The sequence below is a fragment of the Salvelinus sp. IW2-2015 genome, linkage group LG19, assembly GCF_002910315.2.
Source record: "Salvelinus sp. IW2-2015 linkage group LG19, ASM291031v2, whole genome shotgun sequence".
Taxonomy (NCBI): domain Eukaryota; kingdom Metazoa; phylum Chordata; class Actinopteri; order Salmoniformes; family Salmonidae; genus Salvelinus; species Salvelinus sp. IW2-2015.
This window is the reverse complement of record NC_036859.1, coordinates 20,132,922-20,151,697: the sequence shown is the minus strand read 5'-3', so window position 1 is coordinate 20,151,697 and position 18,776 is coordinate 20,132,922. Positions and strand designations below refer to the sequence as shown.

At 44.5% G+C, this 18,776-nt stretch overlaps 1 protein-coding gene across 4 annotated transcripts in view; it reads left to right on the top strand.

Annotated features, from left to right (window-relative positions):
• Nucleotides 1–18,776, top strand: part of LOC111979342 (disks large-associated protein 1-like) — a 141,320-nt gene that overhangs the window by 119,315 nt on the left and 3,229 nt on the right. For all 4 annotated transcript variants that reach the window (XM_024009810.2, XM_024009809.1, XM_070448870.1 and 1 more), the window contains exons 6-11: nt 806–1,046; nt 15,351–15,745; nt 16,033–16,118; nt 17,234–17,673; nt 17,879–17,970; nt 18,080–18,232. In XM_024009810.2, the coding sequence (XP_023865578.1) occupies nt 806–1,046; nt 15,351–15,745; nt 16,033–16,118; nt 17,234–17,673; nt 17,879–17,970; nt 18,080–18,232 (1,407 nt within the window). The remainder of the gene's footprint in view (nt 1–805; nt 1,047–15,350; nt 15,746–16,032; nt 16,119–17,233; nt 17,674–17,878; nt 17,971–18,079; nt 18,233–18,776) is intronic.

The following is an 18,776-nucleotide window of genomic DNA, read 5'->3' as shown; positions in this document are numbered from 1 at the left end:
TATTCACCAACTGTTTCTTCTTTAATACCCTCCCTCAGTTATCAGTGAAAATCAGATGGAATTACAAAACATCTCAGCATTAGTCTTGCCAAAAGCGCCTCAAGCTCTCATCTTTTTGTGTAGGAGTGGTATGCTTTAGACTGTATCCAAACCCTCCTTGTCCCACCTAAACCTACAGTATGTTATTGAACCATCTTAGATGCTCTGGTACTTGTCTTACCTACTGTCAAGCCCATCCCCTGCATCTCCCATGATCCTCTCTGTTTCTGCGCTGATCCACTGCAAGACCCCTCACCCTCATAGACTAGGGCTTTTTCTCAATTTGTCTTTTCTTGAAGATCCAAGGTTACTCCCCTCTGACCTTTTCTTCCAATGTTTTTGAAATGCAGTCGAGGAGAGAGTATGCCAGGATTTGAGGAAAGACAAATTGAGAAGGGACTCTGTTTTAGACCCTGAATGAAGCCACCTCCTCATCCCAAACTATCTCTAGCCACTGCACTTGCTTGTTCTCCAATTAACATTGACCCTCACTCTCCCATTCCCTCTGACTCTTCCTCCTCTTGTTACTGTTATTTTGTGGTTCCTCTTCTTTTGTTGTAGTTGTCTCCCTTTACTTCTCCTAATGATTCCAGATATGTTTACTCTGCCCCTCAGCGTTGAATGTTAACGGCTATTMAACTCTAGGTAAGTGGCTATTCTATGGTGCGTTTCCCAGGTTAGGATTAGTATACTGATATTTTGATATCTGGTTGTGCTGCACCCCCTCTCTCTCCCCCATCGTCCACCAATCCCTGTCCCCTTGCAGGTGAGTGAGGTGGAGGTGAACGGGCAGATAGAGCAGGTGTGTGAGCAGATGTTCAGCGAGATGGAGTCGCAGGCCATGGATGCGTTGGACCTGCCCATGCCGAGTTGCTTCCGCATGCGTAGCCACAGCTATGTGAGGGCCATGGACCAGGGCTGCTCCGAGGATGAGGGGACGTCCCTGCTGCCCGCCTCACCCCCCAGGACCACCACCACCACTGTCAGGACCATCCAGAGCAGCACAGGTCAGTCGGTTAATCACTCTTACAATACACACGGATTAGTCACAGATCAGTCTGGCAAGATGGCGCTGACAGACATGGCAGCTCTGCTTCTAGCTCATAAGCAACTTTGCAGTATTTATGTTTTTTGTGTGTTATTTCTTACATTATTAGCCCAGAAAGTTTTTTGTTATTACATACAGCCGGAAATAACTTTTGGATATCAGAGCGGCGGTAACCAAGAYTACGACCAGGAATACGCCTTTCCCGAATTGGATCCTTTGTTTGTACCCCCCAGGGCAGATTAACTTATCCTAGAGGCTGCTCCAAAACGCCACCGGCAGTGAAGAGGTATTCGGAGTGGACTTCTAGTCTGACTCGGGAGGCGTGCACACCATCCATCGCTGCCGAGTATGTTACTCGCTAATGTTCAGTCTCTGAGGATCTCCTTCTAGCGCGACATCAGGACTGTAACATACTGTTTCACGGAATCATGGCTCTCCGGATATACTGACCCCGTCCATATAGCCAGCTGGGTTCTCAGCACATTGCACAGACCGGAATAAAGAACTCTCCGGGGGAAGACGAAAGGCGGGGGTGTATGTTTCATGATTAACTACTCATGGTGTGATTGTGATAACGTACAGAAACTCAAGTCCTTTTGTTCATCCAACCTAGAATACCTCACAATCAAATGCCGACCGTATTACCTCCCAAGAGAATTCTCTTCGGTGATACCACGGCGGCCCTCAAAGAACTACACTGGACTTTGTGCAAACTGGAAACCACATATCCTGAGGCTGCATTTATTGTAACTGGGGATTTTAACAAAGCAAATTTGAGAAAAACGCTACCAAAGTTCTATCAAGACATTGACTGTAGTACTCGCGCTGCTAAAACACTCGACCACTGCTACTCCAACTTCCGGGATGCCTACAAGGCCCTCCTCCGCCCTCCCTTCGGCAAATCAGATCATGACTCCATTTTGCTCATCCTTTCCTATAGGCAGAAACTCAAACAGGAAGTAAACGTGCTAAGGTCTATTCAATGCTGGTCTGACCAATCGCAATCCATGCTTCAAGATTGTTTTGATCACGCGGACTGGGATATGTTCCAGGTTGAACAACATCGACGTAAACACGAACACGTTGACTGAGTTCATCAAGACGTGTATAGCGGATGTTGTTCCCACTGTGACTATTAAAACCTACCCAAATCAGAAACCGTGGATAGATGGCAGCATTCGTGCAAAACTGAAAACATTTAACCGTGGCAAGGTGAGTGGGAATTTGGTTGAATACAAACAGTGTAGTTATTCCCTCCGTAAGGCAATCAAACAGACAAAACGTGAGTACAGAGATAAAGTGGAGTCGCAATTCAACAGCTCAGACACGAGACGTATGTGGCAGGGTCTATAGATAATCACGGATTACAAAGGAAAACCAGCCACATTGCGGACACCGACGTCTTGCTCCCGCACAAGCTAAACACGTTCTTCTCCCGCTTTGAGGATAACAAAGTGCCACTGATGTGGCTCGCTCTCAAGGACTGTGGGCTCTCGTTCTCCTTGGCAAACGTGAGTAAGACATTTAAACATGTTAACCCTCGCAAGGCTGCCGGCCAGGACGGCATCTCTAGCCACGTCCTCAGAGCATGCACAGACCAGCTGGCTGGAGTGTTTACGGACATATTCAATCTCTCCCTATCCCAGTCTGTTGTTCCCACTTCAATACTTCCACCATTGTTCCTGTACCCAAGAAAGCAAAGGTAACTGAACTAAATGAGTTCGCCCCGTAGCACTCACTTCTGTCATCATGAAGTGCTTTGAGAGGCTAGTTAAGGATCATATCGCCTCCACCTTACCTGACACCCTAGACCCACTTCAATTTGCATACCGCCCCAATAGATCCACCTACGATGCCATCGCACTGCACACTGCCAAATCCCATCTGGGCAAGAGGAATACCTATGTAAGAATGTTGTTCATTGACTATAGCTCAGCCTTCAACAGTATAGTACCCTCCAAGCTCATCATTAAGCTCGGGGCCCTGGGTCTGAACCCCGCCCTGTGCAACTGGGTCCTGGACTTCCTGACAGGCCGCCCCCAGGAGGTGAAGGTAGGAAACACCTCCACTTCGCTGATTCTCAACACAGCGGCCCCACAAGGGTGCATGCTCAGCCCCCTCCTGTATTCCCTGTTCACCCATGAATGCATGGCCACGCATTCCTCCAACATAATCATCAAGATTGCAGATGACAACAGTTGGAGGCCTGATTACCAACAATGACGAAACAGCCTCCAGGGAGGAGGTGAGGGCCCTGGCGGAGTGGTGCCAGGAAAATAACCTCTCCCTCAACGTCAACAAAATGCTTGTGGACTTCAGGAAACAGCAGCGAGCACTCTCCTATCCACATTGATGTGACCACAGTAGAGAAGGTGAAAAGCTTCAAGGTTCCTCGGCGTACACCACCGACGATCTGAAATGGTCCACCCACACAGACAGTGTGGTGAAGAAGGCGCAACAGCGTCTCTTCAACCTCAGGAGGCTGAAGAAATTTGGCTTGGCCCCTAAGACCCTCACAAACTTTTACAGATGCTGTATCACCGCCTGGTATGGCAACTGCACTGCACGCAATCGCAGGACTCTCCAGAGGGTGGTGCGGTCTGCCCAATGCATCACCGGGGGCACCCGATGTCACAGGAAGGCCAAAAATATCATCAAGGACATCAACCACCCGAGCCATGGCCTGTTCACCCCGCTACCATCCAGAAGGCGAGGTCAGTACAGGTGCATCCAAGCTTGGACCGAAAGACTGAAAAACAGCTTCTATCTCAAGGCCATCAGACTGTTAAATAGCCATCACTAGCCGGCTACCACCCGGTTACTCAACCCTGYACCTTAGAGGCTGCTGCCCTATAGACATGGAATCACTGGCCACTTTAATAATGTTTACATATGAAATGAGTAAAGCAGTATGTATATACTGTATTTTAGTCAATGCCACTCCAACATTGCTCGTCCTAATATTTATATATTTCTTAATTCCATTCTTTTACTTTAGATTTGTGTGTATTGTTGGGATTTGTTAGATACTACTGCACTGTTGGAGCTAGGAAAACAAGCGTTTCGCTACACCCTCAATAACATCTGCTAAATATGTGTTTGTGACCAATACAATTTGATTTGATCTGTTGCTCTGTTTGTCTGGCGAGTCAAAACACGCACTGCTCTATCATACCACTGTAGCAAATGGAAGTGTCTTCTCTAACCACCACCACCACGATTAGACCCTCAAGAGCAAAAACAAACACTACTGTCAGCGTTGCATAGACCAATAAAGGTCAATGTCTCCCCTGGATCACCTATAATTCACACCACCAGCACTATGGAGACGCTCAAGAGCACCACAGGTCTGTGTTTATCACTTTCACAACGCACATTGATCTACTGTACCAACACTGTCAGGGCAGCACATACCAGCAAAGGTCAATGTCAAGAAAGACTCTCTCCACAGCATCACAGTATGTTCACCTGACTCCCAAAACATACACCACCCTCACACAACACACAATCATAGCAGCACTAAGCCTGAGGATGCTCTAAGCAGGAGAAGTAGAGCTGAGCCTGAGGCTTATCACCGATGTATCTCTTTGAGAGGAGATCTGACTTTTATTGGTGCTATGGTCAAAACATGGCTGCTTGCCTGGTCCAGTCCAGCATGAGGAACATAATCGTCTCTCCCTGGTATATTAAATCACTGTTATATACAGAACATTTTAAATCCAAGCTGGTGTGTGTAATAGGCTTGGAAATGGCACTAATTTCTCAAATGTGGTTAATGGATCTGAAGAAAATCCCCTTTTTATTATTGTTTATCTTCCAGGCATTGTGTAGTACTTACAAGAAAAAACACATTTTCTGTAATTAATACAATATTTTCGGAGATAAAGTGTGTGTATATGATAAGGACCCTCTAAAATTCACTTATCAAGCTATTTATAAAAAATGTAATTATGTTTTTATAATTTCACTGAAATGCTTCAAAGGACTTTATCAAACTTAGAGACTGCCCCATCAGATGAGTCCCAGATGTCCGTGCTGATTTGAGTTGAACTTCTTGCAACCTAATTTGACTGTTCCTCTGGGAATTCTTGTTCTCTAGTGGCAATCCACTGACAGCAAGGCTCTGTTTGACATCCCAGGATGAAACGTTAAGAGACATCTCTGTAGTCCCAGGAAATTATCATCAGGACCATTTTGCCATATTTTAAATTAAAACAACATGTAGTTTGAAAATAATTKTTGAGTTTATAGATAATCATGAAAAGTACTGTTACCATGCAGAGGTAGAATGAAATAATAACAGTACTGCTAAGGACAGATCTCTCTAACTGATGTTGAGTTGTCTTGTGAAAGTAAAGGAGCCATTTGCTTATCTTCTCGTTTAGCTCTTAAAACATATAATGCTTCAGTACTGCAACAACAGGCTTCAGATATGCATAGTTGATGAAAAACAAGCTAGTCATCTGAAACAGATAAATAATAAGGGCTTTATTTAACTCTACCTCCAACTCTATGCTGGTGCTGCATGTCTGAATGAAGATGTGCGCTCGCTACTTCCATCCTGCTGCTCTGCACCCGGGGGTAGTCAAGGCAGACATATGGGCTGGACCCGCAGGAGAGCTGCTTGAGCGAGTGGACAAAAGAGAGAAAAAGAGAAACGTGTGAAATATTGTTTATTTATTTTATACACATKATTTATTTGACGATGTCAATATGTCTTTGTTGTAAATGTTTATGTGCCAAACTGGTGGCAGTTGAGAAAAAAGAGTTGCAGAGTTAATAAAAAAGAATGCCATTGTTGATTTAGATTATTTTTTCATTAATTGGACAAATTTCTCTTGGACCATATGGTCTATCCACTAGAAACTGATGGACAATATGGACACAGATGTAAAAAAACGAATACTATATATGAATACACTTCTTTTAAGTTATTCAAGTATAAATTACCAAAGTTACCATAGATTACCTGTTCATTTCTGAAGATTCCACTAACATTGGTAAATTAATGGTAGCTTTGCAACCCTAGATGAGAAAATGTGTAGGGAAGTTTCTGGACTATTTGATATTTCACAATGGCCGTTGGGGCTGAGTGAAAACATCAAGCTGGCATTTGCATCCTGTCCCGACTCTGCCGTCAGCACTCCACAACATCTCTAGACATTTGAGCTGTGGGGGGGATCAGAGGCTGCTCTCAGAAGTTTGAACATGATGCCGAAATCTAGTTTGCATGTAAGATAATGGGCTTGAGAGTGGTACTATTTTTCATTGTATGTGGGCACAGAAGCAGTATATGTTTTCTTTGTACTCCGTACTGTACAGGTATGTTATTGTCTATGCATTGTACATTTTCATAAATTCTCGATAATCTGACCCATGACGTCCTTGTCCACATCAAATAAAAGCAGTTGAAGAAGATTTCTAATGAGGCAGCAGATGAATTAGGCATTAGGGGAGCATGGCCCTGAAAGAGGTCACCCTCAGTTAAGAGCCAGGCTAAGACATCTAAAGCCCATGCAAATCACTTCCCCTTTCTGTGCTTTGACTTATCTGCATCTCTGATATCCTACTTTCCCACCATTTATAATTTCCCCACCCATTTCAAAAAGGCAGACAAGCCGTTTAATTTTGTAGATAATTCTGCCTAAAAAATATATATAATTATATTAATATGAACACAGGGCGGCGACATCCTTTGATAAGCTTGTGTGTGAATTGAAAACAGCAGCAACAACGTCATAAGCTGTTTTGTGAGGAGTAGAGACCGAATAGGGAATCGAACCGGAGCGTACAGCCCTGTCAAAACCGTGTGAACCTAAACCTTTTCTTCACAAAACCTTGTGGACTCTTCTCCTAATAACACAGTTCAACAGAAATTGTCCACAAGGTTTTGTGAGGAAAATGGGTTTGGTCCACAAGGTTTTGAGAGGAAAAGGGGTTTGGTCAACAAGGTTTTGAGAGGAAAAGGGGTTTGGTCAACAAGGTTTTGAGAAGAAAAGGGGTTTGGTCAACAAGGTTTTGAGAGGAAAAGGGGTTTGGTCAACAAGGTTTTGAGAGGAAAAGGGGTTTGGTCAACAAGGTTTTGAGAAGAAAAGGGGTTTGGTCCACAAGGTTTTGAGAGGAAAGGGGTTTTGGTCCACAAGGTTTTGTGAAAAAGAAAGTCCACAAGGTTTTGAGGCAGAAATAAGAGAGCCAAGCTCATCAGAGTGAGGCCCTGACATTGACGCTTGGTGTGCAGTGGAGGGAGGGGGCGATCCCAGTGATGGCTCATCGCCATGGTGCTGTGAGAGATTTATGCACTGCTGTACGAGAGAGAGAGCAGAGAGAGACTTATGGGAGAGTTAATGGGGAGGAGTGTTGGTGCTGACATTCAGAGGGCACCTCTACCCCTCGTACATGGCTCTGAGTCTGGCTCCCTGAGACATACCATCTGCCTAAGGGAATGGAAAGCAGGAGATGGGCATAGTTCAAAGTTGTAACTCAGGTGTCTAGGTTATTTTAGGTGAATGCAATTTACAAGGAAGCCTTGTAGGTCTGATAAAATTGGTTCTGTTTATCTGATGAATTACCATGTGATTCTTGATTATTTGTGTCATATTTTACTAGACTCGTGATGCCATCCTTCCAAGTCTCGTTAATCACTTGAGGAAGCCTGGAAAGCGAGGCTATATTTTTACATACGGTACGCGGCAGATCAGATATAAAGCTTCTTAATCCCATGATACTTGTGAAAGTGTTTTCCATCCATCCTTAGTAATCTGTGAGATTGATGTGTGTGATTGACGTGTTTCCCTAAACAGCTAAGATGATGGGATGCCAAGAGGCCTTTGGTGTGTAGCGGTGAGTGGGTGTGGGTGCTGCTGCTGAGAGTAGATATGGGTGATTGTACATGACATCTGTGTGATACTGGTGCAAGCTGAGCCCTAGGACTCCTGCTGGCTCATACATACAGCAGAGGAGAGAGCGATGAGGAGAGAGAGCGAAATTTGGAGGGGATACTATTACAGCTCAGGAGTTGTGCAGTCAGAGCTGTTACAAGAGAATGTCCCCTGGACTTAGAGAATAGAGTGTAGGTACTGATGTTACTCAGTGTAGGGATCAGTGTTTTGGGAAAGAGAGCACTCTCAAAACACTAGTTGTTCTAGTGTAGTCAGGTGTTTCAGCGACATTTACAGTGTTTCTACACTGCCAGCTAATAATACATTCTTCAAGAGGCAATGCTTTTACACTTACAAACTATTTAAAAAATAGTGACCTTCATCTCCAGCAAGCCAAGCAAGGCAGTAGAATACAAATAGCCGTCATCTTACCCTAGACTATTACTTCATCAGACGCTGTCGTACCGTGTAAACAACACTGGTTATAGCTGGAGATCTGAGTCATGTGGGGCCTGTCCCCGTGCCTCATTCCCAGAAAGAAGTCCACCATGGACTGAGATCATTCCCAAGGCAGTCTGAGTAACACCGCTGGTGGATGACCCATCTGTGTTCTACGGCTAGAAGGCCTCATTCATCACCCTCCGGCCCTGCCCTGGCTCCTGCCTGTCTGTCAACCACTGTTAACCTCCAGCCTAGCAGKGCATGAATGAGCCCGTCTTTCCTTCCGCTGACGCTGCATCTGCCAAAACACACAAGAGGGGTTCTGCCTCCACTCTGACCCTGTCAAGGAATACTTGAATATTCTGCTGAAACTGTGAATCTGTTGACAGCTACTTCCTACTGCGGACTGGAACAGATGAGATGCATATGGGAAGAAGTTGATTTTTATTATTATTTGAAAATGGTTATGGAATGGCATTAGATTCCTGATTGACAGGGTTTGTAAGCATGTTACATGGGGTAATATGGGATCATCTTCACTATGCACCACAGAACATGTTTAGCAGTTAGCACAGTGGCTTTATGGAGCTAAAGAGGATCCTTTTATAGATTCTTGTGGTGGTGGAGGAGTGGGGCTGTGTTTTGAAGTCTTCTGTTTTTCCGCTTCACATCGTGAACCAGAACATGTACAGTACCATGGAGATCTTTAAAAAGATACAATACATAGAGGCACAGCACTGTAGCACAACAAAACACATATCCCTTTTCACATTTCACCAGGCCTCGCACAGAGAAGAAAGAAAGTGACGACATTGTGGGCAATTAAAAGGAAATGGTTGTCATGGTAAAATGGTTGTCATGGTACTTTGTGTTACAATGGATGCCCTGGTCCACAGTAATCTTCAGCGTGGTTTATAGCATATGTGACCTACACCTACATCTTCATATTTAGCTCTTACTGACGCAATTATGATTGATGATCTCTCTCTCAATAAATAGACGCTGAGTCATACACACTCGAGTTCTCCATCCGTTCTCTTGGGTTCTTACCTATGTCTTAATTTAATAATATCTTAATTTAATTTCCACACTGTGCTGGTGACAGAGAATAGTGAAGGTAAGGATGGTATCAATAACTCAAGTAACACTTTTTTTGTAAGCAGCCATGTTTGTTGTTGCTGTGGTTATTGTTTCCTCTGTAGGAAGATCCTGATTAGATCATGGTGCATAACACTGTACTTAGCTAATGAGCGTTCTCTTCCCTGAAGCCAGATGTGCAACGTATAAACATAGACATACGATATGACTCACAAATATTTACATACTTCCACCTACACCACCTGCATGGCTGAATACAAAAAAAAAATGGAATTCCACATAGCTCGTGTGCTATATCACACATCCATCTCTGTATTTCGGTCTGTTCTTGTGTATAAGGGAGGGAACACACACACTTAGGGCTCAGACACACCAATGGTGTTTGCTGGTTGAAAGTACTTAGCATCGCTGAATGTAATTTGTGAACCGACTGCGCACCGATTTTACATGTAGAATCACGTGTAACATTTTGGGTGGTCCCTAACACACAGTGCGCTGAGAAAATTGCCAGACGAACGCTAGATCCACATTCGGTTCGGTGTGATGTGTGAGCCTTTAGAGAGGGAACACACAGATCTGTGCTGCCTGTCCGTGAAATGGAGACTAATTATCTGGCCGGATTGATTAGTCTTCTTGGTAGTGTCAGTGTCATTCAGCCTGTCCTCTAACAGGCTGACTACACCGCTTGCGTGGCGTATGCGAGCATTGCAAAATAAATGTAGAAATCTATATTATTCAATTATTTCACCCACACTGCTCGCGCTAGCAAACAGGCGTCTGCGTTGCCAAGGGCTAAAATAGAAGTCAGTTCTATTTCTGACACAGATGGCGCTGCAAGTCCTGCAACTCCCAAACAGGTACCCACGTGCCATCTCCTCATTGGTTATACCCACATGGGTGACTGAAAGACGAAATAGATCGGTGGGGGTAATGCACATAATTTATGAAAGTTGCCAATCGCAAAATAAAGTCAAGAGAAGAAAAAGCCTGGAAGGAGGAGAGTTGACTAGAAACGATTCAGTTGACCGTTTTATGTGTGGATTAATTGGTGGAGTAGAGGACCTTGTGCATTTMAGGTAAAATAACAACTCAATGTTTATATCCCAGGACAAATTAGCTAGCAACAGCAAGCTAGCTAAATAGGACAAATTAGCTAGCAAGTGCAAGCTAGCTAGCTAAATTGTCATAAATGTTTAATGCTTTTCGACCTGTCCCCAAATTAATATAATTGGTTCAGTTTGTTTTGATATTTTAACCTGCGTGTCATGATCGTGTTTGGTGTGGGGAGACAAAATACATTTATGCATTTATGTTCCGTGTAAGACAGACCAGGGCTACACCTAAACCGGCTGCACACGTGCGCCATCGTGCGCCATTCCTAATGTGATGATTAGATTGGATAGTCCTAAAAACTTTTGGGTCATGTTTTGCCCAATAGGAACTGAGTAATGACTGGTGTACTTTTCTTTCTCAGTGAGTAGATAAGATATTCCTGAAAACTTCTGAATTAATCCAGATAATGCCATGATTAAGACAAATCAGGAATAAATTAATTAATAATGATGAGTGAGAAGGTTACAGAGGCTACAACAAAATTGACCCAACCACCCCACAAAAAACAAACCTCCCGTTATTGGTAATGGTGAGAGGTTTGTTTTTTGTGGGGTGGTTGGGTCAATGATCTTTGTGTCTTTTATAACTTTCTCGCTCATAAGATGTTTCTGAACACTWCTACATTAATGTGGATACTACCATGATTATCCATAATCATATCCATAATCATGGTAGTATMCACATGAATGTGTGTTCAGAAACATCTTCTATTGTTAGTCACAATTAAAGTTTCTCCAAAATGACACAATACATTTATTAACAATTCACTTGCTGTTAGGCAAAAATATAATCTGAAACACAACCAAAACAAACTGCAAATGCATCCAACAAGTTTGGAAAGTCGCAAACTTGATGTAGCATTGACACTATAAGTGAATTTGTCTAAATACTTATGTTTTCCTCAAATGGGGAACTAGATACATAAAGAGCGTTCATTTCTAAATGTTTAAACAGATATGTATGAAAATACCCTCAAATAAATGGGGACATTATGTACTGCCGCCTCATATGAAACATTTGCGCTCAAATCCAAAATGGTGTTGTATAGAGCCAAATTAAGAATAAATTAGCTTCACTGTCCAAATACATATTGAGGGGAGTATATGTCATACACAACCCTGGAAGGACCTGCTACTAGGAGGCTATTGATTTAACAGCATAATATGTGTATTCTGCCTCAATGAGTATTGTTTTTACAGCACAATAGGCTTTGTTTTTTGTTTGTTTTTTATCCCCAATTTCATGGTATCCAATTGTTAGTACTTACTGTCTTGTTGCATCGCTACAACTCCCGTACGGGCTCGGGAGAGACGAAGGTCGAGAGCCATGCATCCCCGAAAAATAACCCAACCAAACCGCACTGCTTCTTAACACAGCGCATCCAACCCGGAAGCCAGCCGCACCAATGTGTCGGAGGAAACACCGTTTACACCTAGCGACCTGGTCAGCGCGCACTGCGCCCGGCCCGCCACCGCTAAAACCCTCCCTAACCCAGACGACGCTAGGCCAATTGTGCGTCGCCCCATGGACCTCCCGGTCGCGACCGGCTACGACAGAGCCTGGGCTCAAACCCAGAGTCTCTAGTGGCACAGCTAGCACTGTGATGCAGTGCCTTAGACCACTGCGCCACCCGGGAGGCCTACAATAGGCTTTGTTTAACAAATTATGGTTTTGTTATTAGCTATAGATTTTTCAGGTGTGTGTAATATACAGATATTTGTCATCTAATGGTCCACAATGTGTACACACACACACACCAACAGTCAAGCTGTTGCAGTAACATCTCCCCCCGGCCTAGTGGAGAAAATGCCTCTGTGCTTGTCTACCCTTCACATCAAAGTCCCATAAACTGACTCTAGACCTCCAGTCATGCTTTTCCTTTTCAGATAACAACCAGCGCCTCACCCGGGACTCAAACAATGTTAGTTCCCATCCCAGGCATATATACAGTACAGGCAGCAGGGCCAGGAGGGATTCAGGGGCAGAGGGGGCGGAGTGCAGCGGGGTCACTGCTACACACTAATTAGCTCCACAGTTTCAGTCAGAGCTGGTGGTGTCTGTGTGCTCCTTCTCCCTGCCAGCCATCGCTTATCAAAAACAAAGCCAGACAGTTGATTTCTATCGTCAAAGTTTTAGAAGTGGCGATGTCAAAAGAGATCATGAGTTGGTGTGTGTCTGTGTATGAGAGATAAAGAGAGAGAGAGACTGTTCTTTGCTTCTGTGTGGTCTGAGGGCATGGTGCTATTTATTCAGTCCTGTCAGAGTTTGCGTTTTGAAGTACTTGTCAAAGCAGACAGAACCTGGGGCTGGGCCTAGACAGAGCAAAGTCTCTCCATCGACGTAACATAAGTATCCTGCCGCCCTACATGGATCATTCCTCCACTGACATCTCACTTTGCTAGCTTGCCATGGAATAAAATATCTAATATGTATTGGAGACGATCCCAATATTTCTCACAAGTGAAACATTCATTTAAGAACTCATTTGAAAAGCATTTTTCTTGTACAATTGGACCTGTATTGATGTACARTTGGACCTGTATTGATGTTACTGTGGATAGAAGTATGAAGTTTTTCTCTGTACTGTACTGGGAAAGTATTCAGACCCCTTGACTTTTTCCACATTTTGTTACGTTACAGCCTTTTTCTAAAATGGATGAAAGAAAAATAAAAAATCCTCAGCAATATACACAATACCCCATAATGACAAAGCGAAAACACGTTTTTAGACATTTTGGCAAATTCAATCAATTTAAAAACAGAAATACCTTATTTACATAAGTATTCAGACCCTTTGCTATGAAACTCGAAATTGAGCTGAGGTGCATCCTGTTTCCATTGATCCTGTTTCCATTGATCAGGTTTCCATTGATCATCATTGAGATGTTTCTACAACTTCCTGTGGTAAATTCAATTGATTGGACATGATTTGGAAAGGCACACATATATATATAAAAAATAATATAAGGTCCCACAGTTGACAGTGCATGTCTGACCTCATGGCTTGGTTTTTGCTCTAAGGAATTGTCCGTAGAGCTCCTAGACAGGATTGCGTCGAGGCACAGATCTGGGGAAGGGTACCAAAACATTTCTGCAGCATTGAAGGTCCCCAAGAATACAGTGGCCTCCATCATTCTTAAATGGAAGAAGTTTGGAACCACCTAGACCTGGCTGCCTGGCCAATCTAAACAATTGGGGGAGAAGGGCCTTGGTCAGGGTGGTGACCAAGAGCCCGATGACAGAGCTCCAGAGTTCCTCTGTGGAGATGGAAGAACTTTCCAGAAGGACAACCATCTCTGCAGCACTCCACCAATCAGACCTTATGGTAGAGTGGCCAGACTGAAGCCATTCCTCAGTAAAAGGCACATGACAGCCTGCTTGGAGTTAGCCAAAAAGCACCTAAAGGACTGTCAGAACATGAGAAACTAGATTCTCTGGTCTGATGAAACCAAGATTGAACGCTTGGCTTGAATGCCAAGTGTCACATCTGGTGAAGTGCTGTGGCAGCATCATGCTGTGGGTATGTTTTTCAGTGGCAGGGACTGGGATACTAGTCAGGATCGAGGGAAAGATGAACGAAGCAAAGTACAGAGAGATCCTTGATGAAAACCTGCTCCAGGGCGCTCAGGACCTCAGACTGGGGTGAAGGTTCAGCTTCCAACAGGACAATGACCCTAAGCACACAGCCTAGACAACGCAGGAGTGGCTTTGGGACAAGTCTCTGAATGTCCTTGAGTGGCCCAGCCAGAGCCCGGACTTGAACCCGACCAAACGTCTCTAGAGATACCTGAAAATAACTGCGCAGCGACGCTCCCCATCCAACCTGACAGAGCTTGAGAGGATCTGCAGAGAAGAATGGGAGAAACTCTCCAAATACAGGTGTGCCAAGCTTGTAGTGTCATACCCAAGAAGACTTGAGGCTGTAATCGCTGCCAAAGGTGCTTCAACAAAGTACTGAGTAAAGTGTCTGAATATTTATGTAARTGTGATATTTCAGTTTTAAAAAATAAATATATATTTGCAAAAATGTCTACAAACCTGTTTTTGATTTGTCATTATGGGGTATTGTGTGTAGATTCAATCCATTTTAGAATAAGGCTGTAACATAACAAAATGGGGAAAAATCTAGGTGTCTCAATACTTTCCGAATGCATTGTATAGTCTGAACAGATGCAYTGTCTGTCTGCTAATTTGTGTTGCATGATTTACCATCTCACAGTTCCGCGCTCTATGAGAAACTCCACGGCTGTTCATTTGCTGTGCTTTGGTGTTTCCCTCTACCTTTGCATGAATGACTAACCCTCATTATTTTTGCTGTAATGGCACATTTTGTAATGAGCAGTTAACTCTTGACTAGATTGTGTAAGCCATCACAAAAACAAGCCATCACAAACTTTAAAAAGAGGGTGAGTGTGGTAGAGAAAAGAGGTGGAAAGAGTCAGAATAAAAACCCTTGTGTTATATTCATGTCTTTCTATTAATTGGCTCACATACTTCTACCACTACTATCACCATTACCTCTTTAGATTTTAACATGTTCCCTCTTCATCAATGAGACTTGTGGCCCTCCCCTGATCACCTATAGATTTGACTGTGTGTATGAGAACATCAAAACCTGACCAAAGCGGGAGAGTAGAATATACATTCCTACTTTGATATGTTTGAAAGCTATGACATGTGTGTGCTAAATATCCCCCTCGCAAGTACTTTACCTCTTCCATGGTTCCCCACAGTGTCATCATGCATCACAACCTATAAGAAGACCCCTCCCCCGGTGCCGCCCCGCACCTCCAAACCCTTCATCTCCATCACAGCCCAGAGCAGCACCGAGTCGGCCCAGGATGCCTACATGGATGGCCATGGCCAGGGGGGCAGGGATAGTCACCAGCAGGGAGACATGACCATCCAGTCAGGCCTGTCTAACTCCACAGAGAGCATCGACAGCATGAAGGCCCTAACGGCAGCCATTGAGGCGGCCAACGCCCAGGTCCACGGCCCTGCTAGCCAGCATATTGCAAACAGCAGCATCACCATCACCACCACCACCTCGGCCCTGGCCCATATCACTGAGGACAGCAGGAAGGAGCAGGCCAGGCGGGCCAAGTGCCAGCTGTCCATCGGCATCCAGGTCTGTGGTAGACACTACCTCACAACCACTTTTCTGGTGTCGTTTGACATTTTGTTTGATCTGACATGGGAATAATAAGAAATGAATTAGTTGACACACGAGCCAGGTTTTGAGAGACTGGATCCTCATCCCCTTTCTGAGTTGACAGGTTCTACTCTTGCTCTATACTGTCCTCTAGTGGCAGATGTTTACATTTACTTCACCCTGGTGTTCTGTATATTGTAGTGACTGAGAAATAGATGTCTAGTTTATAGTTGAATTCGTTTTTTGGATAATTTTATGTCCAGGTGGACGGGCCAGAAGAGGAAGCTCTGGAGATGGAGGACCAGTCCAAGTACCAATCAATTGGGGTCCAGGTGGAGGACGAGAGGGGGTGAGTCTCTCTCTTGCTTTCTCTCTATCAGTCAGTTCAGAATGTCAGTCCTTCACTGTTTCTTGTGTGAATGTCCAGAGAAAGGCATCCATTTACAAATGAAGGCCGTTACTAAGTGAGTCAGGGGTTGCTGGAAGAAGCAGCTTGTGCCTAGGGTTGTTAATGCGGTGGAACAGCTGTGCTAGCAAAACAGACATTTGGAACTATGGCATTTCCTGCCCCGTTTCTCTGAAAGGGAAATGGTGAGTGAGTTGTGTTTGTCTGTTGGCCTCGCCGGTGACACCTCTTCAGTGACACCTCTTCAGTGACTTCAGCTGAGTCATCTCCAGCTCACCTGCGACTGCAGTCTGATGAGGCAAACCAAACACCTACTCTCACTCACAAGATTATTCTCACATTTTTAATACTGGAGATAGAAGTTGGAGAAATAGTCTGGGTAGACTTTAAAGTAGCTGACTGCAGCTGGTTTCTCCAACTTCTGTCTGTTAATGAGGAGCACTGACTGCACACTACGGCACCTTAGTCATACTAAAGACTGTGAGAGTTTGAATATGAATAAGAGTGGAATTATTCACGTTATAAACCTTATTGTATATTTCTTCCTTGTGCTACGTGTGTTCTGCTCCACCCTATGTGTTGTATAGGACAAATATAGCATGAATAGTCATCGGCATCGTGAGGCAGTTCTTGTACAGCTCTGYTGTGTGTCTGTAGTGAAGGGCGCTCCCTCTAAAGGAATAGTCATGGCTGGTGGGTGTTTTAGAGTAGTAGGCTTGCTCCGTGATGACTGCAGCCTAGGGCCCCTTCCCTTCCCTCACTCCGTGTCTCTATACACCTCCCACACTAAAACTCTGTGTGGGATGTTCATTCATAGTACCATGGATTGGCTCAAAATGTGGTAAAATGCACCTTCCATCCATCAGAATGGATGGAGAATATAATATTGCAGTACTGGTAGTTTCAGAGCAAATGCAGGGCCTTAAGTTTTTCTGACCACATTGTGACCTGGCCAGAAAAAACTCTGCACCTTATGTATAGCCTTAAATTAGGTTCAAGTTTTTCCTCGTCAGGTCACCTCAGACTGAGCACTGATGTATATCTCCCCCTGTTGGCAGATACCGGCAGTTCATCCGCTCCARCAGTGTAACGGCAGCAGTACAGGCAGACCTGGACATGCCTGACATGTTAGACAGCCCCCTGGACTCCCCAGAAACAGATCTGCCCTTCTCAGGCTCTGTGTCCCGCAAGTACTCCCGCGAAGCCGCCACCTCGCCAGCCTCTGCCTCCACCGTCAGCATCCAGGGCTCGGGCAACCACTACCACGCCTGTACCTCAGACGACTACGATGACGTGTGCTTCGACCCGTCCATCCTGCCCCCGCCTGACCCCTGGATCGACAGCGTGACCGAAGATCCCCTGGAGGTAGTCCAGAAGTTCGTGTGCCAGAGGGACGGACGCTGGTTCCTCAAGCTGCTGCAGGCCGAGACGGACCGCATGAAGGGCTGGTGCAGACAGATGAAGCAGGACGAACAGGAGAACGACCTGCCGGATGACAGTGAGTCTGGCCTGTCCAAAAGCATTTACACCACTACCTATCACAATTGTGTGAGTGCAGTGGAGGCTAGTGCCGCGTAGTTGTGCGTAATTGTACTTGTGATAGGTACAATTAGGTGGCCTCATTCCAGCCATTACAATGAGACAGTCCTCTGATTTCTCCCTGTGTGATCTGATCTGTATCTACATTATCTTCCTCTCCACAGTCTTGGGGAAAATGAGGCTTGCCGTAGGAAGTGCTCAGCTCCTGATGTCACAGAAGTTCCAGCAGTTCCGGGAACTTTGTGAGGAGAACCTGGTGTGCGACTCTTCTAGTTCTTCAGTTTCTTTGACTCCCCCTGTTCTTCACATGAAATCTGAGATATAACTCTGTTTCATTCTTCCCTTTTTTACTGATCTGGGATCAGAACCCCAACGCCCGCCCGCGGCCCATCTCTCAGGACCTGGCTGGTTTCTGGGACATGCTCCAGCTGTCCATCGAGAACATCAGCCTGAAGTTTGATGAGCTGCACCAGCTGAGGGCCAACAACTGGAAGCCCCTGGAGCCCCCGGAGAGAAAGGTAAAACAGGCGTCCAGGACCAGCTAGTATCTGTCTGTGCTGTCTAAGTCAATGCAGACTCAGCTCATCATTCCGACCAGCCAAGATATACTGCTCATGCAGAAACAAATCAGTAGCTTTAACTCATTGCATGATCTAGTATCGCTGTTGTAACTTCACAATTATTATTTGTTAACATACTGTATCAATGATTTTCTTTGGTTTGGCAACAAATTACTTTTGTCTAGATCAGTGGTCACCAACCTTTTCTGAGTCCAGATCACTTCATGAGTCAAAATACAAGTTGAGATCTACCGCTCAGATTATTTTTAAACATGACTTAAACGTAAGCCTATGCAACATTTAACCATTTAAAAACAGTTCTGTAGCAATGAAATTTGTGCAGTAGGCTATACACCCAATACATTATCATTGCATAATTTGAATGCTTGAATTGCCCTGCCAATGTTGTTCTTCTCAGACTATTGTTAAATTATATTTAAAAAATGGAGGTATATGATCACACTGGTAATAGATACTTTGTTGTATTACTTGTGACGCACAG